This window comes from Zingiber officinale, chromosome 9B (genome assembly GCF_018446385.1).
Source record: "Zingiber officinale cultivar Zhangliang chromosome 9B, Zo_v1.1, whole genome shotgun sequence".
Taxonomy (NCBI): Eukaryota; Viridiplantae; Streptophyta; class Magnoliopsida; order Zingiberales; family Zingiberaceae; genus Zingiber; species Zingiber officinale.
This window is the reverse complement of record NC_056003.1, coordinates 51,508,292-51,532,297: the sequence shown is the minus strand read 5'-3', so window position 1 is coordinate 51,532,297 and position 24,006 is coordinate 51,508,292. Positions and strand designations below refer to the sequence as shown.

Genomic DNA, 24,006 nt, shown 5'->3' with positions numbered 1-24,006 from the left:
CTCGAACCTGAACCACTGGGAATCAAATCCCCATCCCCGCTTCCCTCCCCAAATTAATTTTATATTATTATTATTTTACTATTAATATTAATATTAATATTAATATTAATATCAATAATAATAATAATTTTATTATTAATATTTTAAATTTTTTAATATTAATATTATTATCAATATTATTATTAATATTTTTAAAAATAATATAATAATAATAATAATATTATTATTATTATTTTCGAGACGGGTTCGGGGATGGGGACAATATCCCCATACTCGTCCTGAACCCGTCCCCATCCTCGAAAAAATTGGAAATCCCCGTCCTCGTTTCGAGTTTTCCTCACGGGACCCCGAACTTAGGGGGAAAATTGTCATCCCTAATTGCTCCTATGTTTGGGGGAATCTTGTCACTTGGAGAAGCAAGAAACATGTTGTGGTTTCTTGCAGCAGTGCATAATCGGAATATCGAGCTTTTGCTCTTGATATATGCTAAGGAATGCGGTTACAAAGATTGTTAAGGGAAATTAATATTGAAGTTCAAACCCTGGTGAAGATGTGCAACCATCAGTATAGCCAAAAATTCAGTGCATTATGATAGGACGAAACATAGAGATTGATCGTCATTTTATCTCTGAAAATGTCAACACAGGAATCATTCAATTTAGCTACATTCCTATAAGACAGTAAATTGTTGATGTCCTCACCAAGGCACTTCCAAGAGTCAGTTTTGATGAGTTGAATTCCAAGCTTGATTTGTATAACATATACAACTCAGCTTGAGGGGGAGTGTAGAAATAGGAGATTTAGTTTTTATATTTAGAAAAGATTAAGATATATTTATTTTTGGTAGTATTGAATTTAGGAAATTACAATCAACTAATTAATTGTCTTCCTAATTTGTAGATGTTCAATTTCTAGTTTAGTAGATGTATACTTTATACATAGGATGTCAATTTTTTCCTTGGAGGATGAGAAAAAAAGGAAGATCATCAATTTCTTCAACCAGTGTTGTTTGTAAAGAAAAAGGATGGCAACATGCGGTTGTGCATTGATTATAGAAAATTAAATAAGATCACAATTAAGAACAAATATCCTTTACCAAGAATTGACGACCTATTTGGCCAACTCAAAGGAGCTAAAGTGTATACAAAGCTCAATTTAAGGTTGGGATACCATCAGTTAAAGATAAAAGGAGAGGATATTCCGAAAATTGCCTTCCGAACAAGATATGGATATTACGAATTTATGGTAATGCCATTCAGATTAACAAACGCTCCTACGATATTCATGAACCTTAAGAATTGCGCCTTCAAGCCATTCCTTGATAAGTTCGTGGTAGTATTCATCGCTAATATACTTGTCTACTCCTCAAGTGAAAAAGACCATGCAAAACACCTCGACTCACATTTAAAACTCTTCATGAGAAACAATTATATCCCAAGTTCAAGAAATATAAATTTTGGCTACAGAGTGTAACTTTCTTGGGCCATATCATAACTGCGGAGGGCGTATTAGTAGACCCAAAGAAGGTGGAGGCAATACTAGAATGGCCACAACCGACGACTGTTATCGAGATTCGAAGTTTCTTAAGATTAACCAACTACTATAGGAAATTCATCGAAGGATTTTCCTCAATAGTCATACCTCTGACCAAACTCATATTAAAAAATTTCAAGTTCAATTGGGATGAGAGATGTGAGGGGAGCTTTGAGACCTTAAAAGGGAAACTGGCGTCAACATCAATATTGGTTCTACCCATCGAAGGTAATGATTTTACTATTTATAGCGATGCTTCGAAAGGAGGTCTGGGGTGCATGCATATGCATCAAGATAGTTAAAACCATACAAGCAAAATTACTCCCCCCATAACCTCGAGCTGACAACGTTAGTCTTCATTTTAAAAATTTAGAGGCACTACTTATACAAGGTCAAATGTGAAATCTTTATTGACCACCACCAGAGCCTCAAATATTTATTTACTCAAAAACAATTAAATATGAGGCAGAGACGGTGAATTGAGCTTCTTAAGGATTACGATCTCACTATCAATTATCATCTAGGAAAAGCCATATGCTTTGAGTCGTAAAAGCTTGAGAAAGATGATTTTTGCCTCAGTGCGGCCGAACCATGTATATGTGAAAGAATCAAAGTAGGCCATAACCAAAACCCTAATTTGATAAAACTCAAAGTTCAAGCTCAGAATTTCAAGTAGATGGTAATGACATACTTTTAATGAGTGAACGACTATGTGTGCCAGATATTGACAACTTCCAAAACGAAGTACTGTCCGAGGCACACAAATATAAATTCTCATTTTACCCAGGAAGCACAAAAATGTATAGAGACTTGAAGAAAAACTTCTGGTGGAGTGGAATAAAGCGAAACATAGGCTTCGTGGCTAAGTGTTTGGTGTGTCAACTAGTGAAGTGGGGGACTCTTATAACCATTAGAAATCCCAGAATGAAATTGAGAACATATTACCATGGACTTTATTGTAGGGTTGTCGAGGTCGCGCTAGAGTCATGATGCTATATGGGTGATTGTGGATAGACTTACAAAGTTCGCTCATTTTATGCCAATATGCATGAATTATAATCTCGACAACAATAAATCTTTATATGGATAACATAGTGCAACTTCCCGGAGTGCCAATGAGTATCTTGTTTGACAGAGATCCAAGATTCGTGTCTAGATTTTGAAAAAGCTTTCAACAACAGTGGGCTCTAAAGTTACTATTAACACAGCTTACCATCCGAAAACAGACAGGCAAACGGAAAGAACAATCCAAACACTCGAGGGCATACAACGAGCATGCGCGCTAGACTTTAGTTCAAATTGGGTTGATCATCTACCTTTGATTGAGTTTGCCTATAACAATAACTACCATAGCAGTATCGGGATGACCCTATGTGAGGCATTGTATGGGCGAAAATAGCCCTTATACTAGGATGAAGTGGGAGAGAAGACCTTTACTCGTCCCAAGCTCCTCCAAGTCATTGTGGACAAAGTGGCAGTGATTCAAGAGCGACTAAAGACGACATAAGATCATCAGCAAAGTTGCGCTGATATAAATGTTTCACCAATGAAAGGTGCGATGAGATTTAACAAATTCGGAAAGCTGAGACCTCTAGATACATAGGACCATTTGAAATCTTAGGGAAAGTTGGCACTTTAGCATATAGGCTGGTCTTACCTCCACTTTATTGAGGGTCCACAATGTCTTCCATGTCTCTCAATGGAGAAGATATATAGCGGATCCAAGTGATATCCTTAAGTCAGAACCGTTGGTAACTCAAGGGAACTTAAGGGAAAATTTGAAGTATGAGGTCCCGATTCAAATCGTGGATTTAAGGGATCAAGTGTTGAGACGAAGGACTATCCTGTATGTTAAAGTCTAGTGATTCAACCATACTACCATGCAGACTACTTGGGAACGAGAAGAGGGAATACGTATACACTACTCTCATCTTTTCAAGGTCTAAGGTGACCCAAGTTTCGAGGACGAAACTTTCTATAAGGAGGGAGGGATGTGAAGACTATTCAAATTCTCAAACCCATGATTTTACCTACACCTTAATGAGAATGTGAAGAGTTGATATTTATCTCCATCTTAATGAGATGGTGCAGATATGAGAAGGTGAAAGTTGATATTTATCTCTACCTTAATGAGAAGGTGAAGAATTGATATTTATCTCTATAAATATCCATACACTTGAGAGAAGGAGAAGTATATTTTAAAAAAGGAGAAGCATGGAGAAGAGTTGATATTCATCTCCATTTTGGCAAGGAAGGAGAAGTATATTTTAAGAATTCCAACGTTCCCATCGCTTCTTTAATTTCTAAGGATTACAGTAAGTGAGCTTATTATTCAAATACTGTTTCTTTCAAATACTACCGTTTCACTACTATTGTTATTGATTACTGTTTATTACCAATTATTATCATTATTGAATTTTGGAGCACTGAATTGATTATAAACTAAATGTTAGGGATAATTCTGGAAGGTTGATATCAATTTAAACCATAAGGAACATGATTTTATCTCAGTTCTTGCATTAATTTCTATTTTGAGATTACTGTTATTTTACGATTAAAAACTACTACATTTCAAGAACTACTGTATTTGTTTTTTTGCCCTCACTTGCTGAGTGACTTCCAAATTACTCATCTATTATAACCTATTTCAGTTGTGCAATGGGAACCGAGAATGAAATCGAGGATAGAGAGCAAGTTGAGTTTTGAGGATGGTGAATTCGTGCCAATTACTGATAGAAAGACTAGGAGTCTGCTGCAACAATAAACTATTAGATTTAAAGTGAATATAATTCAATTAGTTTTGAATTATGTAAAGACTGATTTTTTTGCAATTCTTGTACTACTGAGGCTAGTTGTTCTCAAATTTTATGTTTGAAAGCAATGTCAATGTCAGTCGGTTGGGGCATAACAGAGAGGACCCTATAAAAATAAGTAGAGTACTCATAAAACTCAAACGACATAAATGATAGCAAAAAAAAAAAAATAGGAGTCCGGAGAAATAAAGAGCACTTACTTCAAGTGCAAATAATCCAGACATTACCAGAATCAATGCCCGAAGAAGAAGAAAAGGTCCAATGAATTAGGGGAAGCGATTCAGGTCAATACATTTAAGAATTGTGAAAATGCTCTTGTTAGAATACATGATAATTTAGTTTCTTCGAATTCTTGCAATAAGTTAGATAGATCTAGAAATTTAATTAATTTAAAAAATATTAATTCAATTAATAATACAAATTCAAATAATAAAAATTTAATATTCAGAATTTTTTTTTTTTTTAATTTTATATACCAGGTATTCGGAGCTTATAACTCGATTCATCCTGGATAATCCGATTATATATTCCGCCCCCAAGTAAATCTAGGAAACGAGTTAGCCCGTAACCCGATGACCAAACACTAGGTTTTTGAGCATCGCAGGCACCTGATAAATGCGCTGTTAGAGAATTAAACTCTTGACGTCAAGATTCAGTCACTCTAACCAATTCGCCATGCCCTAGGGTAGAATTAATTAATCTTGATAATAGAATTAATCAAGAATATGATCAAGTCAATCTAAATCTAGATCAAATTGATTAAAATTATAATAAGATTATTCAATTAAGATAAATCTAATGTGAATAATATAAATTTAATTAATTTAAATTTAATAATATCCCAAACGGATAATTCAGACAATTTTAATTTAATTAATTTAAAATTAATATATAATCAAGATAAATCTAAATTAGACCATTCAATTTAATTAATTTAAAATTAATTAATAATCAAGATAAATCTAATTGAAACATTCAAATTTAATCAATTTAATTAATCTAAATTTACTTAATAATCAAAATAATAATATAGATAAATCTAATTTAATTAATTGAAATGTAAAGATAAATTTAAATTTTAATAATAAATTAATTAATCAATCAAGATAATCTTAAAAATACTTTGATTAATTCAATGTAAAAGTAAATTTAAATCTTACCCATTAAATTTTAGAAATTCAAAAGATAATCTTTCAAATCTAAAAAAAAACAAATTCAAATTTAAAAAATCTGAAATTAAATTATAAAATTCATGAAAATAAATTTTCAAATCTTAAAAAAACTAATTCAAATTTAAATGTTATAAATATAAATTTAAATTTTAAAATTCATAAACCTAATCATAATAAAGTATCCTTTAATTATGGAACAATGACTAATTCAATTCTTAAAAATTCAAATTTAAATTTAATTTTTTTTTAAAATATAAAATTAGAAAAACCAACTAATATTTTACAACAACAACCAAGGCTTATCCCACTTGGTGGGGTCGGTTATATTGATTTTTTTACACCATTGAGTTGTATCTCCTATTATATAATCATCTATACTTAAATAAATTTTATCTTATTTTATTATTGTTAATCAATTTTTTTTTTTTGTCTTCTTCTTCCTCGTTTGATATGTGTGTTTGTCGTAGTTTCATATCGCCTAACTGGAATATTTATTGGTCGTCTAAGTACATGTCTGTACCATCTTAAATGTGTCTTAGAATTTTTCCTCAATAAATAGAACTCCGACTTTCTCTCTGATGCTCCCATTTCTTATTCTGTCTATCCTCGTATATCCACACATCCACCTTAATATCTTTATCTTTGCAACTCTCATATTCTACTCATGTGCTCGAGTCATAGCCCAACATTTAACTTCATATAACATAGCAGGTTTAACTGCGATTTTATAAAACTTTCCTTTAAGTTTTAGAGGTACTTTACGTTTACATAAAACATCCGACTCTCTCCTCCATTTCAACTATCTTACTTGTATTCTATGTAAGACAGCTCTCTTAATCTCTCCATCGTTTTGCAAAAAAAATTCTAAATATTTAAAGCTCTCGGTTCTGGGCAACTCATCATCTCTTATCTTAACAAGTGTCATTACGTCTAATATTGTTAAATTTAAATTTCATGTATTCTATCTTTATAATAGTAAGCCTAAATCCTTTCCCTTCTAGTATTTTTTGCCAAGTTTAGCATTTACTCCTTTATGTTTCGTCTACCAAAACAATATCTGCAAACATACACCACAGTACTGTGTCTTGAATGTGTGCAGTGAGTTCGTTGTAAAAATATAAGGACTTAGAGTTGAACTTTAATGTAACCTTATATTTATTGAAAATGCTTTAGTTACTCCGCCTGAAGTCTGTACTCTGGTTGTTACATCCACGTACATATTCTTGATTAGTTCAATATATATTACACTTATACCTCTCATTTCTAGAATTCTTCATATAATTTCTCTTGGACTCTATCATAAGTTTTTTTTAAGTCAATGAATACCTTGTTTTTGCTCCCAATATTTTTCAATTAATTGTTTAAAAAGATGTATAACTTCTATTGTCGATCTTCTAGACATGAACTCAAATTAATTTTCGATCATTGTGTTCTCCTTCCTTAGTCTTCTTCTATTCCTTTTTCCAAAAGTTTCATGATATAACTCATTAGTTTGATATCATTATAGTTTGTATAATTTTGTACGTCTCCTTTATTCTTATATAAGGGAATTACAATACTTACCCTCTATTGATTAGACATTTTTTTCGTTTTCAATATCATGTTAAATAATTTTGCAAGTCACTCAATACCTTGTTTCCTATAGGCACTTCCATACTTCTATTGGGATATCATCTGGTCTAACGACTTCTCCATTGTGTATCTCATTTAAAACTTGTTCTACTTCTGAAGTTTGAATTCTACGATAAAAATTTAAATTTTTATACTATTTGGCCTACTTAAATTACTTAAGTTGGTCACCTAAACTTTCATTAAAAAGTTGAGGATAAGATCTCTTGTGTTCCTATCTCTTACTTAAGCTATTTTATAAATATCTCTTTCCCCTTTTTTTTTATCTAATTTTTGATATAATCGTTCAAAAATTTCATTCTTTGTTTCATTTACTATTTTCTTAGCTTCTTTCTTAGCCTCATTCATAAACTAATACTTTGAAAAATAAAATTACAAACATTAAAAATATAGACTTAGGTTACAAGTCTAAGTCAAACACAAATCAGAATCTTCAAATCCAAACCCAATTATCATCAAGTACCATTTGACTATGAAACTAATCAATAGTCTTAAAAAAAAAATTAACTTAATAAAATTCAAAATGTGTCAAAATAGGTTGGCACATTTGCGGGTTAACACAAAATATATCAAATTGAGATATGATACATTATTAGAAACAAATAATCATTTTTGCTTGACTTGTTTGACATAATACACGTTTGTCATGCACATGCATATTTGGAATTAACTATATTATGCACATATATGTCTTGTCATGCATGCCAGCCTTTTATTACTTGATTAATCATAGAATGACTAGATAGGAAAAATGTGACTTACTTTGACAACATAGCATCATAAACTAAATTAAGTACACAATTTTTCAAATTGGCTTTATCTAAGGAAGTGATTGTTGATTCAATTAAGAAGGTCTTTGTGTCTTATCACTACCTGGAAGTCAGTTTAAGAAATGTCCACTTAACTGACTCAAAATTAAACTTGAATTTTACCCAAAGTTGAATCCCCTATTCAAACTAAAATCTAATCTTAACTACTTAAAATTAACAAACCATCTCACACAAACATATAATGTGTGTAATAGAACGGGGTGAGATGATAAGGACAATTAAATTGAAAATATTTTTAAAAAAATTCAAAATCTATAAATTAATAGAAATATTTTTTAAAAATTATTTTCAAAATATTGATATTTAATTTAAATTTATGATTGTTTAGGTGTAATTTTATATATTTTTTAAAACATTATACACCTTTAAAAATTGTTGATCAACACTAAACTTGTAGACCCTTAGGTTAATTATAGAATCCTAGACCCCTAGATACCTAGGGTATGTCTTCCTGTGGTTAACAAGGATGTCCTAAGGTATGTCAGGTTAAGGAGAGGTCTTTATTGAAAGGCCAAGTATTAAAAGAGAAGTTACAAAAAATTGTTTAAAAATGATTTCAAAACTATTTTTCAACTTCTTCAACAAAGGTTTTGAAAATTAATTTGAAAATATTTTGAAAATTTAATTTGAAATGATGCTTTCAAAATACATGTCTTTTTCAAAAGTGTTTTCAAATTACTCATCTATCTTCAAAATTTTCTAAGATCTCATATTCCAAAACTCCCAGTAAGACGCTTAGAAATTTAAAAAAAATATTTTTTTCAAATTTATTTTGAAAAAAAATTGTCAAAAACTTTGAAAATGAATTTGACAAAGGTTTTTAAAGCACCTTAGATATTTTTGAAAGGCAATTTTGAATTGACATTGAAAAAGCTTGAAAAGGTTAAGCAAATGGTCTTTCAATAAGGAAAGGGATAATTTTGACTAAGGTAAAATTTTCAATTGTTGGTGCAAAATCTAATGAGGACTTTAGGTAATTAACTTTTTGATGTGTGCCAAAGGAGGTGAGGAAGATTAAAGTTAGAAAAATTTATAGTTTCTCACTCTAGGATAAGACCCATAAGACCTAAGCCTAATTTAAAATTATTGTCAAATATAAAAAGGGTGAGATTATTGGTGCAATCAACCTCTAGGGTTTCGATATTTGACAATATACCTGTGTTTGGTCAAGTTTGACCAAGGGTTGATCCAAACAGGATCAGGATTAGATGTATGGAAGTGAACTAAGTGAGAAGTCTAGTCAGGTCAAGGCTGACCGAATGACTAGCAAATAGAAGTCTAGTTAGGTCAAGGTTAACAGGATGACTAGCAAAGGGAAAGTCCCGTCAGATTAAGGGTAACTGGATGCTTGGCAAGGGAAAGTCCGGACAAGTCAAGGATGATCGGATGTTTGACAAATGACAAGTCCAGGCAGGTCAAGGTGACTGGATGCTGGGCAAGGGAAAGTCCAAGTAGGCTAAGAATGATCGGATGCTTGCAAATGACAAGTCCAAGCAGGTCAAGGTGATAAGATGCTTGGCAATGAAAAAATCCTAGGAGAGTGAACTCTAGGTAGAAGCCTTGGAGGAGTGAACTCCAAGAAAGAGACAAGCCTAGTGGGTCAGGTAGACTTATAAGATTAGGCTTGTGTGGCCTAGTAGGTCAGGTACACTTACAGAATTAAGCTTGTGTGTTTGTATGACTGTTTTGTAGGAACCTAAAGTTAGAAGCAAAACAGAAAGTAGACAAACACAACCGGACAAAGTTGGACCAAGTCCAGAGTGAACCAGACTTGAACCGGGTCGACCAGACCCGAACCGGTTTGGTCGACTGGATAGCTGGTCCTATCAACCAAATGAACCTGAGTCAGGTTTGGGTCCTGGATCTCTTGATTCGGGTGACCGAAAGGTTCGATCAATAAATAAGAGGTTCACAGATAAACTTAATAGAGACAAGATAACGAGGCTTGGTCTCTATATAGAATTTGACTAAGTTTTTGATCGATCGGAAGTCGACCGATAAAAGTTGGATCCAACTCTATAAAGGAGATGAAGGCTCTATGTTCAAGACAACCATTCTCTCTCAATCTTGTTATTTTGTACTCGTAAAAAGCTCTTGAAGTCTTGCTCGGCTATCGGAGAAGCATTAGGAGGAGTGCGTAGCATTCAGACCTTCCTGATGGATCGACAAAACTCTATTTGTATTACTTTATATGTGCTTTGTTTTATAATATCTATGTTTGTATAAAAAAATTATAAGAGGTTTCTCCACCTCCAGAAAAGGGACCGGTGCTAAGTGTGTAAGCCTTGGACGTAGCACCTGGGTTGTGATCAAAGTAAAAGTGTTGTGTCTCTTGTCTTTATTTTAATTGTTTATTATTCCCGCCGCTATTAACATTTTTGATAAAGGAAAAGAAAGAACGACGAAAAAGGAATCTATATCTCCCGCCCCCACATCGATCATCAATGATCCTACAGAAATTATTGCCCATTTTCATTCAATGTTTGTAAAATGTTCTACCAAAGGTCAACCGTTCTCAGTAATATTGGGTGTTAATTGTTTCATCTCTTCTGTTCTCGATTTGTGAGATTTTAATATCTTCAATGTTCTAATCATTTTTCAGGAAGGTTTTGCATTTGCCCATTGCACAACCTGCAAGGCTCCTTACCATTTGAGGGTGTGTGATCATGCCAACAGGAGATGGAGAATCTTCAGGTTTCAGTTCTTTGTTACCAGGGATGTAGTTCTAATTTTTGCAGTTGTTCAACTTGTAAGTTTTATAATCCATTTAAAAATTCAATACCTCTCTTGCCACTAATTAATAACTTGTCTGTATTTTGAACAGATAATATCTTCGTTGGCATATCTTGTCTATTTGATTGATAGTTGTGCAAAATTCTGGTTGCGATTGACTTGGGGTTTCGATGGAGAAATAAGTTTCTACTATCTATGTGGTATAGAGCTATACTTTAAGAGTGCTTAACGGTTTTATTTGTTCATTCAACTAGAATTATGCTGATGGCTCTCTATTTTATGCCATGTCATTTGTCAGTTTACATCCCCGTATCTCAGTTTATATCTTGACATTGATAAATAATAATATATAACATCACAAGGATTTTGATTTAAAAAATCCACATATTCAATGAGAGGATTTTTCTCTAATGTCGCAGCCCCTTTTTCCCACCAGGGAAATGCAGGGAAGATAGAGAAAGAAGTTAATAAGAAGAGGATTTGATTAATCCTTTCTTTATGTTTCCTCAAAGAGAAGAAAATCAAGAGAGAAATCTTTTCCATTCTCTCATTTGAGAGAAATAAAAAGGGAAACTCTTTTTTTTTTTCTGAATTTCTTTGAGGATAAAAAATATAAATAATATACAGACTGACTTGAGTTAATGAACAAATGCTGTCCTTGAATAAGGAATTTTTAATAGAAAAAAGAACACAGGTACATTTCTCACTCCAAACTTTATGGATGCAAACTAATTTTTAGAGCTCCCATATCAGAGTCTCAAAATTCATGTAAATGTCGTAGATGATCAGTGTTGTGATAGACGCCAACTCAGGAACAAGCCTTAAGCTGCAGTTTCTTTTAGTTCACAAAGAATTTCACATTGATGGGTGTCACTTATCACTACCATACATGAAACATGGGTTGATCTTCTTATCTTCTATATATTCTTTTGGAAATAATTAAGTTTTTGTATCTTGCTCCTTGTTATCCATAACTTGAAGATTGTATTATGCATCCAGCTTGAAGAATTATGATCAATCATATATTGTATCCTAGTTATGTCTTTTCATGGTATATCTCTCATTACACATCTCAATTTCGAGTTGTATTGTACTTGTTTATGCAGGAGCAATACTATTCTTTGCTATTCTTGGGTTGTCTGGTTGCTTCATAACGTGTTGTGATCAAGGAGTACAGGATGATTTGGGTCAGCCATGTCGGAATATGTGTCTCTGCTGTTGCCAACCAAGGTTAGCTCCTTTTCAAGATATATTTTTTCTTTTGATCTTACTATTATGCATATGTCTTTATGCAAATCTTTCAAGATATACATGTTCTTGTTATAAGGAAACACTCAAATCAACTAAAGAAGAGTCATGGCTTTGGTTGGTATGGGGTAATCCTAAAACAAAGTCTATGCTAATGTCTTTTCAAAACTCATAGGGTATAGGCAATGGTGCATACAATTTTGTGTTTTGCTTAGCAGTATTTGTCGTTTTGATTTGTGCGACATTGTGATAGGGAGGGCCAAATAAAATTGATCTAATACAAGGGTCGTAGCTTTGTTCTTTCCAAAGTGTCTAACTAATCGATCAGTGTGCAATTCCTAAATAAGAAAGTCTTTAAGTGAAGTAGTGTGCCCTTAAATAGGTAATTGTTTGATTACAAATCGAATCATAATGATACTGTAAGTACCCCGTGATAATTTTGATATGATCAACCAAGTCAAGTTAGGTCCTGTTGTCTTTTGATGCCTTGTGTTTAAGTGTGCAGGAACTTAGGAGTATTGGTCCCTGGCAGCGGTAAGAGGGAGTGAATTGCCCCGCAAAAAAAAAAACAAATACCTTTTTCGATCTTATACTTGATTAAGACAAGCACTTGTAAAAAAGAATTAAGAAACTAATTAATTAAAGAGAGAGGTACAGAAAGATTTACTTGGTTTGCAATCAGAGGATTGCTAATCCAAGATACGTAAAGCTCACTAAAAATCTCCTTTGGGCGGAGTAACCTCTTACAATGTTGACAGTTCACAAACAAGTAATAGAACAAAAAGAGAATCATTTACAAGTGTTATTCAGAACTATTGGATTAGGGTTGTATTTATAGCCTTGATCCGTGGGCTTGGAAGGGTTCCGAGTGCTTGGGCGTGGATAAAACTTTATCCATGTCACAACGGATCGCATCGGGTTTAGATAAACTCTCTAGTCCGGGCGCCTGGACCAGCTCCAGGCGCCCGAACCCTTATAAATTTAATCCGCATCACCGAGCAAGTCGACGTGCCCCCGGGCTGCCTCGAGGGATCGGGTGCTAGCGCTCGGACCTGATCCATGCAGTCAACTTCAAGTTGATTTTCAATCCGAGTCTTCCGCTCCGACTTCGCTCGCTTGAGTGATTTCAGCCATCCGGAATTTGGCTCACCCGAACCTATTTTCTAGCCTTCTCGAGCAATCTTTCGTTTCGACTTCTTGTTCCTCCGAAACGCCACGTACTCCCTTCTCGTTCGCCAGCGTACTTTTCCGCAGCACCTCGTCTCTTGGACGCACCGAGTCTGTCGACTCTCTCTTGTGTTGTCCTTCTCGCTAGCTACGTCTTTCACTCGATTTTCTGCACACTTAGACACAAGATATTAAAAGACAACATGACCTAACTTGACTCGGATGATCACATCAAACTACCACGGGATACTTACAATCACCCCTTTTTTGATGTGAGTAAACCAAGTTAAGTTAAGGTAAAAATAAAAACAGAAACAGTTTGATAACAAGTATATAATTTGCAATTAAAAAAAATATGCAAAATTCAAAATGTACCCTTCCCTAAACTTAATCTCTAATTCTCCCCCTTTGATCCCATTAAAAATAGGGGTATGCTATGAAAATAACTTGAAGTAAATTCAAAACGAAGTCTAAGGGATGTGACTATCATCTAAAAAATCATGAACTTTAAATTTCGAAAATCTGGATCTTTACAATTTATAAACAATTTTTGGAAAAAATAATTTGAAAAATATTTTAATCGTGGAAAAATTGTGAAAATTTTTATAATGGTTAAACAGCCATATCCAAACCAGAGATAAAATTTTCGTGAAAAATTGTAATTAATTTAAGCAGTAATAAATTCTTTTCTATATAAAGACATATTTTCTTTAAGAATTGCTTAAAAATAGTTTTTAAGCTCGAAAAATTTTGAAAATTTTTCTAAATATATATTATAGAAAGTTGTTTTGCAAAAAAATAAATTTTTAAAAAATAACTTTTCGAGAATTTTTAATATTAAAAGGTAGCATTTGGATAAATAATTCAAAGAAAATTCACCAATAGTTAAAAAATTTCTTAGATAGAGAAAATAATAAGGTTTCACAGAAAAAATAAAGTTCGCAAATATAATCCTGAGAAATATTTTTAAAATAAAAAAAAAAGGATTTTTGTTAGAAAATTCATAAAAAATAATATAATAAATAGAAAATTCTGAAAATTTTTCTATATAAAAGAGATGAAATCATCTTTCTTAGAAAAATTACTATCTACTTAATTTCGAACGGAATTTAAATGAAACAATATATTTAGAATGTTAGTCAATTTTAAGCAAATAAAAAAAATTAAATTTGAACCCAAAATAGGTTCCTTCCTATCGGGTTAATCAAAAATTTTATCGGAATATATTTTTGTGATATTCTTCTAATTTGACCCTTATGATATCTAAAGTGCCAGTTTAGTCTTTTGAAATTTGAAATAGCTATATTCAAACATGCAAAATTCTTTAAATTTTTTATTTTCAATTTTTAGTTTGTCGAAATTTTCTAATCGACAAGATATTGTTAAAGTTCTTTTTAACTCATTATTTTCTTTTAATAATTTTTTATTGTCATTTTATAATTGATAGGAATTTTTTGATAAAATTTTAATAAATTTTAATAACTGGTCAAGAGTTAGAGACTGTACCTGACTTACCTTGTCGATCTCATTATCTGAAGCTTCCCATATATTGCTACTTCCTTCTGACGCTGCTCCCCCTTCGATGCTTTCAATGCTCATCTCAGATGAGCTCACTTTGTCTTCTTCTTAATGACTTGCCATCAGCGCAAGTTCGGCGTGGGCTTCAATCTTCGACTCTGACAACGTTTCGTTCCATGTCGCCATTAGGTTTCTGTGCTTTGTCTGGGTCAACTTCTTATCCTTCTCCTTGTTCTTTAATTTTGGACAGTTATCTTTGACGTGCTCTTCTTCATTGCATTGATAGCATCTTACTTTTTTTCTCCTTTTCTTGGCCTGTACTTAATTGAATTTATTAGCTTTGAATTGTTTTTGAATTTTCATACCATGAATGTCGTTTCATCATCATCAAGGCATGTTTCAGACTCTAGTTTATCCATTTTTACCTTTAGGGCAATGTTCTGCATCGTCTTCGTCTTTAGATCTGTATATCTAGATTTGTGAATTTCAAATGTCGAAAACAATTTCTCTAAATTACTTACCTCTAAGTCCCTAGAGATGAAATATGCATCTACTAGAGTTGACCATTCAGGAGTCCTAGGAAATGCGTTAAGCGCGTACCTTATCAAATCTAGGTTGTTTACTTTTTTTCCAAGATTCGTGAGTCTGTGATGAGTTTTTTGATCCTTGAGTGGAGGTGTGCGATGGTTTCACCTTCTTCCAACTAGAGGTTGTTGATCTAGTTCCAGAGTAGGTCTCGTCTCGCGAGTTTTGTCTCCGAGGTTGCTTCGTGTAGTTTTAAGAATTTCTCCCAGAGCTCCTTGGCAGACTCATAGGCTCCGATTCGGTCAACTTCTTGTAGCGGTGAAACGCTCAGCAGAGGGAATTTTGTCTTACCGTTTGCCACGAAGTCGGCTTGCTCCTTTTTCGTTCTTTGTCATTCCCTTGTTGATCCTTTAGTTCTATAAAATCACATTTCATTATTATTAATAATTCAAAGTCAGTTTTAAAAAATACCTCAATCTTTTTTTTTCCAAATCGCGAACTCCCCCTCGACTTAGGCAGGTGGATCCTCAGTCCGACCATTGTCTTCTTTGCTTTGGTCGGCGGTTAGTCCTTCTGAAGTGGTTGGGCTCTAATACCACTTGTTGGTCTTGACGGCCGGCAAGAGGAGGTGAATTGCCTGAAAAAAAAAAACAAATATCTTTCTTGATCTTATAGCTTGATTAAGATAAACACTTATACAAAAGAATTAAGAAACTAATTAATTAAAGAGAGAGACACAGAAAAATTTACTTGGTTTGCAATCAAATGATTGTTAATCTAAGACAATTAAAGCTCATTAAAAATCTCCTTTGGGTGGAGTAGCCTCTTACAATGTTGACAGTCCACAAACAAAGTAATAGAATAAAAACAGAATCGTTTACAAGTGTTATTCTGAATTACTGGATCAGGGATGTATTTATAACCCTGATTCAGGCTCCTGGAAGGGTTCTGGGCACCTGGTTGTGGATAAGACTTTATCCACGTCGCAACGGATTGCATCGCAACGGGTCTGGATAAACTCTTTGGTTCGAGCATCTGGACTAGCTCCAGGCGCCTCGGACCCTTATAAATTTAATCCGCATCGCCGAGCAGGTCGAGGCGCCCCCTGGCTGCCCCGGGGGATGCGGGCGCTCGGACCATGTTCGGGCGCTTGGACCTAGACGATTCGGGCGCCCAGACTGTACTCAACTTTGAGTTGACTTTCAGTCCGGGTCTTTCGCTTTGGCTTCGCTTGCTTGAGTGATTTTGGCCATCCGTAATTAGGCTCATCCGAACCTATTTTTCGGCCTTCACGAGCAGTCTTCCGCTTCGGCTTCTCTCTCATCCCTCGGAAACGTCGCGCGCTCCCTTCTCGTCCACTAGCATACTCTTTCGCAACACCTCGTCCTTTGGATGCACCGAGCCCGTCAACTCTCTCCCGTGCCGTCCTTCTCGCTAGCTGCGTCTTTCGCTTGACTTCCTGTGCTTCTAAGTTCCTGCATACTTAGATACAAGGCATCAAAAGATAACGTGACCTGACTTGACTTGGTTGATCACATCAAAACTACCACGAGGTACTTACAAGGAGCATAGGAAGTCGAACGAAAGACGCAACTAGCGAGAAGGATTGCACGGGAGAGAGTCGACGAATTCAGTGTATTTGAAGGATGATGTGTTGCAAAAGAGTACGTTGGCGGACGAGAAGGAAGCGCGCGACGTTTCTGAAGGATAAGAAGCTGAAGCGGAAGACTACTCGAGAAGGCCGAAAAATGAGTTCAGTGAGTCATATTCCGGATGGTTGTGATCACCCAAGTGAGCGAAGTGGGAGTGGAAGCCTGAACAAAAAGTTAACTTTTAGTTGACTCTGGTCCGAGCGCTTGGGCCAGTTTGGTGTCATCCGGGGCGCCTCGACCTCTTCGGCACAAATCAGCAACGGTCTAGGCACCCGGAGTGGGATAAAATTTTATCCCGCACTCATTGTGTAGCCGTTTACGAGAAAATGAGATTTGCCACGTTGGGGGTGCCCGGAGAGGGTCTAGGCGCTTAGATCGTGCCACGTCAGTAAACAGTTGTTTTCTACCAGTGGGCTATAAATAGAGCCATGGTCTTCTTCTTTTCGAATAACACACTTTGTACTTGAAGTATTCTTTCTGTCTTTTATTTTCGAGCGCCATTTTCATGTACAAAGTTTCTCCGCCTCCGACGTTTTGTTCGAGGAGATTTTTCTTCCGAGTCAACTTTCCTTGGAATAGTAATTCTCTGATTGCAAATCAAGTAAAAATTGTGTCTCCTACCTTTCTTTAATTCCTCTATATTTTATTTAAGTGTGTAATTGATAAAACCCGATTGTTTGAGAAAGGTGTTTGTTGTTTTATATTGTACAGGGCAATTCACCCTCCTTTTGCAGGCCGCAAGGGACCAACAATTAGTATTAGAGCTCAACTACTTCAAAAGGACTAACCGCCGAATGAAGTACAAAAGACGATGACCGAAATAAGCATCTACCCACCGAAGTTCGAAGGAGACTTCGTACGATGGACGAAGAAGATAGAGGTTTATTTCAAAACTGATTTTGATATATTTCTTATCTTAAAAATGATTTTGCAGTACCTACTGACAGCAACAGTGAGTTAAAGAAAGAAGAAAGTTGGACAAAGAAGGAACAAGCTGAGTTTGTGGCCGACGAGAGAGCAGAATTCCATCTGCTAAGTGTGCTGCTACCACAAAAGGTAAATAGAATCAGACTCTACGAGTCTGCAAAAGACCTTTGGAAAAAATTCCTGGAGCTTCACAAAAGATCTCCGAAGCCAAGCTTGCAAGAAGAGATCTTCTTCGGAATCAACTAACGAATTTGTGACTAAAGGAAGGTGAAACAATTCCTCAACTGGACGCCAAGCTAAAGGAGCTGTTGATCGAACTCACGAATCTCGGAAAAAAGGTAACCAACCGTACCAGATCGGTGTTATCCAGGGCGCCTCGACCTCTTCGGTGTTGTGGATCAAATCAGCAAGGGTTCGAGCGCTTGGACTCGCTCTGGGCATCTGAAGTGGGATAAAATTTTATCCCACACCCATTGTGTAGCCGTTTGTGAGAAGATGAGATTTGCCACGTTCGGGGAGCTCGGACACCACGTCAGCAAACGGTCGTTTTCGACCTGGGCTATTAATAGAACCCTGGTCTTCACCTTTTCGAATAACACACTTTGTACTTCAAGTATTTTTTTTGTTTTTCATTTCTGAGCGTCATTTTCGTGTACGAGCCTTCTCCGCTTCCGACGTTTTATTCGAGAAGGAGATTTTTCTACTGTTCCGACTTTCCTTGGAATAACAATCCTTTGATTGCAAACCAAGTAAAAATTTATGTCTCGTACTTTTCTTTAATTCCTTTATATTTTGTTTAAGTGTGTAATTGATAAAGCCTGATTATTTGAGATAGGTGTTTGTTGTTTTATATTGTGCAGGGCAATTCACCCTCCTCTTGTCGGCCACAAGAGACAAACAGATACCTGATGTGGTGAAAAATTTGTTGCGCATTGGACATCAGTGATGAAATATCTTCTTGTGACATGGCCGAACCTGCATGGATCAACACATGCCAGAGGGCACCGAGAGTCATCTCGTCGAGATCCCTCCGATGCTCAAGTCATCGTAGGATCATGAAAGGAATAGAATAATAAAATATAGAAGAGGAAAAACTAAGGTTAGGGTTCCACGCCATCCAACCCCTCTCTCATACCATTGACCACTTTTATAGAGCATCCTACTTCAAGCCCTAACGGGTTATTGGATCTCGGGTTTATGGGTTACGGGTTATGTGTGGGTCATGCCTAATTCTGATCAAGAGTGGGGCCATGTGTGTTGGCTTGCCAAAGTGGAGCTTGTCATATAAGTTGAGCCTCTTGCGTTGGAGGAGGGTTATTATTCAGGGTATCAATACCCATTTTGGACATCTTGAAAATTGTCTCAATGTAAAGACAAGTGGCATATTCATCTTTGAGATGATTAAATCCCACTATAATCTTGTTCATAGTGTGCAATGTGGCAGTAGCATAATTTAGTGCATTAGTTGGTTTGTTGTGCACATAAGAACCATGTACTCTTGTGGGAACTCAACCCACCTAGATAGCATGCTTAGCACTTAATTTCTTTGAAGACTGAATGAAACTCAACACTTTATGATCCAAATGTAGGATAAACTCATGGGTTAATAGATAATAAGGACAATGCCTTTAGTATTGAATAATAACATAAAATTCTTTGTCATAGGTGGAATAACTGTCTGTTCTCATTGAGATTTTTGCTAAAGAATATAATTAGGTGACCTTCTTGACTTAATGGCTCGTATCGTGCAAAGTAAAAACTATTAAAACGCATCATTCCAATAAATTATAGAAACTCAATACTACTCGGCACAGATAGCATTTCTTTTTTATGTTTCATCTCCTATCTCCTTCAATCTCCAATTCACTACTGACATCATGCATTAGAATGTCAACACGGTAACGAAATAGTATTGTATCATTCAAAAACTGAATCTTCAACAACATTAGAGATTTTGAACCTTGCTTATAACTACTCCTGATGTGTCGTAAAAGACCTCAAATGGTTTGGAGAGGTTAGGATGTTTGTGGACAGAAGTCTTAGTAATCCTTTTCTTGATCTCCCTAAAGGATGCTGAGGCATTTAGTCCATTGAGACTCTTCTTTTTTTAGGCAATTCGTGACGATAGATAGTACTAAATTCCTTAATAAAGTGATGATAAAAGCTCGCAAAGCCATGAAAGCTTTGAGGATATTAAAGGGTATATAAATTTACCCATTCCTGAATTATCCTATTCTTTTCTAGATTTATTGAAATACATTTTGGAGAAACGATAAACCCAAGGAAGAGAACTTAGGGGTTGTAGGAAAGAACACTTCTTCATATTGACAGATAATTTTTCTATCCCAAGGGTCTCCAGAATGAGGTGAATGTTTTTTAGGTGGTCGACATATGTCACACTAAAGATTAAAATGTTATCAAAATAGACTATAAGGAATTTTCCAATGAAGACTTTTAGGACTTAGGCACTGTCACACCCTGTGACCTAGGCGCATGACATCGACGTTTCTCGCGAATATAAATATTCGAAAACAACAAGCCTCATAAAGTGAATACTAAACCAATAATAATATAATGGAATTATTGTCTTTACAATCCAAAAGCAAAAAAAACGGAAGCGTACAAGTAAAGATAACAAGAACTAGAAGGCAGAATCACATGGGCAGTGCTTCATTACCAACCCCAAAACGTCTCTTGCTCCTCTTTCTCAACTTGTTCCTCGTCTTTATCTGGGGATGGAATAAGGGGTGTGAGTGCTTGGGAAAACATTCAGTAAGTGGGGTCGATCGAACATAGAACGACAGAATACATAACATAGCAAGACATTCAAAATTCATGATAGAATCATAACTTAATCGAAAACACATACTTATAGCACTGTTAATGATTTTGTTTTCCATGGTATTACTGATCAATCCCCTATATATAATTCCTTTAAGGGGTGAGACTATATATCGATTATTATTACCCACCTCATCAAGGCTATAACTTGTCATATCTTCAAGGCTATAACTTGTCATATCTTATCATATTTTCGGAAATTCCCTTTAACTGATCATTCCCCTATATGTAATTCCTTTAAGGGGTGAGGTCATATATCGATTATTATTACCCACCTCATCAGGGCCATAACTTGTCATATCTTAGCATATTTTTGGAAATCCTTTTTACCATATCTAACATGAGTCATAACAGTGCATCTTGGAATTCAGAAAATAAAATAAGCAGTATAAAATGATCAATAATAAAATGAAAACAGAGATCACAGCTATATTCGAAATGAAAAGCCCACTTACCTACCTGGTCAGAACCTTCTTCGATTTTGGAAAGAAATTTTATTGAACTTGAACTTGCACTTGTTGATCGAAACTTGGGCAGAAATTTGCATGAAATGTGGGCACAAAATGTGGATGAGGTTTGGACGAATTTCCGCAGCACTTGGATAGAAAGTTTTCAAAGGATTCGAGTGTGCCTTTGGAAGACAATGTCTTAGCTATTTATAGGCCAATCATGGCTAGATAATGGGGTGACCAAGGCATATTAAGAGATGGCTAGACGGAGGGTCATCCATTAAAAAGGCTAGATGAAAGGTCATGGCTAGATGAAAGGTCATGGCTAGAATAAGTCCAAATTACATAAAAGGATTAACATATGACTCATTATGTTATCATGATAAAACCAAAAGAAACATAGACATAAAATTTTAACATATGACTCACTAAGTCATCTTGTTAGAAAGCAAGGAAAAAAAACATAGATATAACTAGAATAAAAAAAGAAACATATAAAATTAACATGTGACTCATTAAATTATCATGATGAAGAGTAAGAAGAAACATAGGCGTAACTAGATCCAACATCCGAAATCCCTAAGATCCAAACCTACTCATGACACAGGTAATCATAAACTTGGGTTCAATTTTATGGTATTAAGATTTCAAGGAGCCAAACCTAACTTACCTTCAAAGGTATGCCCACTAGTGTCCATCTCCATATCCAAAATTGGGTCTTCACATCCCACCCTCCTTATTGGAAGTTTCGTCCTCGAAACTTGAGCTCTCTTGATCTTCAAAGAGATATGGGTAATGCTTGCGCATCTTTTCCTCGGTTCCCAGGTAGCTTCCCTTTCAGTGTGATTAGACCATTGTACTTTGACGTATAGGATGGTTCTTCGTCTAAGTATTTGATCCTTGGTGTCAATAATTCGAATGGGAACTTCTTCATACTTCAATTCTTCATTCAAGTTCCCTTTAACTAGGAGTGGTCTAGTTTCTAGAATATGGCTCAGATCTACAATGTATCTTCTTAGTTGGAAGACGTGAAAGACATTATGAATCCTTGACATATCTGATGGTAATGCTAATCTGTAAGCTAGTGATCCCACTTTCTCCAAAATTTCGAAAGAGCCTACATATCTAGGATTCAGTTTCCCAGCTTTATTGAATCGAACTACTCCCTTCATTGGCGAAATCTTTATATAGGCCTTATCACCTGTTTCGAATTCCACTGGTCTTTTTTTTTTAAAAGCAGCCCAACTTTTTTTGTCGATCTCGAGTAGCCTAGTCTTTCCTTGATGACAGTCACTTTTTCTATCGTGGTTTGGATAAGCTTAGGTCCAGTGATAACTTTTTCTCCTACTTCATCCCAATATAGAGGTGACCGACACTTGCGCCCATATAGAGCCTCGTATGGGGCCATTCTAATGTTGTTATGATAACTGTTATTATAGGCAAATTCGATTAAGGGCAGATGCTCACTCCAATTACTTTTGAAGTCCAGAGCACATGCTCTTAGCATGTCTTCAAGTGTCTGTATTGTCCTCTCAGTTTGGCCATCAGTCTAAGGGTGATAGGCCGTACTGAGAGTAACCTTAGTCCCCATAGCTTTTTGAAAATTTTTCTAAAAATGGGACACAAACCTTGGATCTCTATCGGATAGTATGCTTGTCAGAACTCCATGCAGCCACACAATGTTGTCCATTTATAGAGTAGTCAACCTATCCAGATTATAATTCATGCGGATGGATAGGAAGTGTGCAGATTTTGTGAGTCTATCCACCACTACTCATATCCCATTATGATTTTGTCTTGACTTTTGGCAATCCCACCACAAAGTCCATGGTTTTGATGGCCTTATTAGTGGGCATAGCTACTCTATATGGTTCACTAAGTATTTCAGCTCTGAGTCCTAACTTCATAGTGAATCTTTTAGATATAAAGGAATGAGTGATATCACAGTCAAACAATACATAGACAGTCATTTTGTTGATTAGAATGGTACTTGCCACCACATCACTTGTGTCTTCTGTTGGAGCAATCTAGGTGCCCTAGGTTTTGATGTTTGGGCAAAGGTTTAAGTTAGGTTTATTGTTGTATTTGATATGCATTGTGAGTGTGCAGGATACAAGTACAACAAGAAAAGTCCAAGTGTGATCTTGGCAAAGGAGGAAAGTCCAAGAATGAGTCTTGGCGGTGTAAGTCCAAGCATGTAGTCTTGGCAACGTAAGTCCAAGTGTGACTTGGCAATGGATGAAGCCCCGGAGGTGAGGAGCCTCTTAGCAAAGGAAGACCCGACAATATGGACAAGGCCGAAGGAAGCTCCAGAAGGCAAGACGTGAAGGATGGAGAGACATCCGAGGGACGCGAGGCTGATGGAGGAGGCTAGAAGGCTAGGTCTAGGTTGGTCGGGAGAGAACGAGTGCTGAGTGAATGTACCTGAGGCAAAATTCTAAAATTAGGGTTTACTGTAGCGTTACTGTAGCAGTACTGTAGCAGTCGATTGATGATTGTAGCAGTCGACTGATGCACTGTAGCAGAGAGTCGTTGAGATAGCCGTTGGCACCAGTCGACTGGTGCATTAACCAGTCGACTGGTAACGGGCAAATCAACTTTCTGATTTGCTCCAAGCTCTATAAGAAGGAGCTTGGGATGGCCGGCCAAGGTGACGAAATTAGACTTGGTTAAAGCCTAATTAGTAGTCTCCAAAGTGCTCAAGAGATCTTTGTGTGCCAAGAGGTCTTGGTTGGAGTTGTGGTGAGGTTTCTCCACCCACAAGGAGGTTGAGCTAGCCGGAGTTTGCCGGGGACTAATCCACCGACGGATTGAGGGATTGTCCACCTTACGGACACGCCGTGGAGTAGGAGCAAGTTATCTCCGAACCACGTACACGCCTTGTGTTAGGGTTTGTGTTTGGTTTGTTGTCTTCTTCCTTCTTGTTTTAGGTTAACTTTCGTATTTGTTAGTTTGCTTTTGTATTCCGC

At 35.7% G+C, this 24,006-nt stretch overlaps 1 protein-coding gene across 16 annotated transcripts in view; it reads left to right on the top strand.

Annotated features, from left to right (window-relative positions):
• The window catches only part of LOC122023709, a 57,028-nt gene that overhangs the window by 13,550 nt on the left and 19,472 nt on the right, over positions 1-24,006 (top strand). For all 16 annotated transcript variants that reach the window (XR_006123214.1, XR_006123211.1, XR_006123212.1 and 13 more), the window contains 3 exons: positions 10,580-10,726; positions 10,802-10,910; positions 11,817-11,940. Coding sequence is in view for 10 of the 16 variants with exons in the window: in XM_042581982.1 (XP_042437916.1) it covers positions 10,580-10,726; positions 10,802-10,910; positions 11,817-11,940 (380 nt within the window). In the remaining 6 variants the exon portion in view is untranslated. The remainder of the gene's footprint in view (positions 1-10,579; positions 10,727-10,801; positions 10,911-11,816; positions 11,941-24,006) is intronic.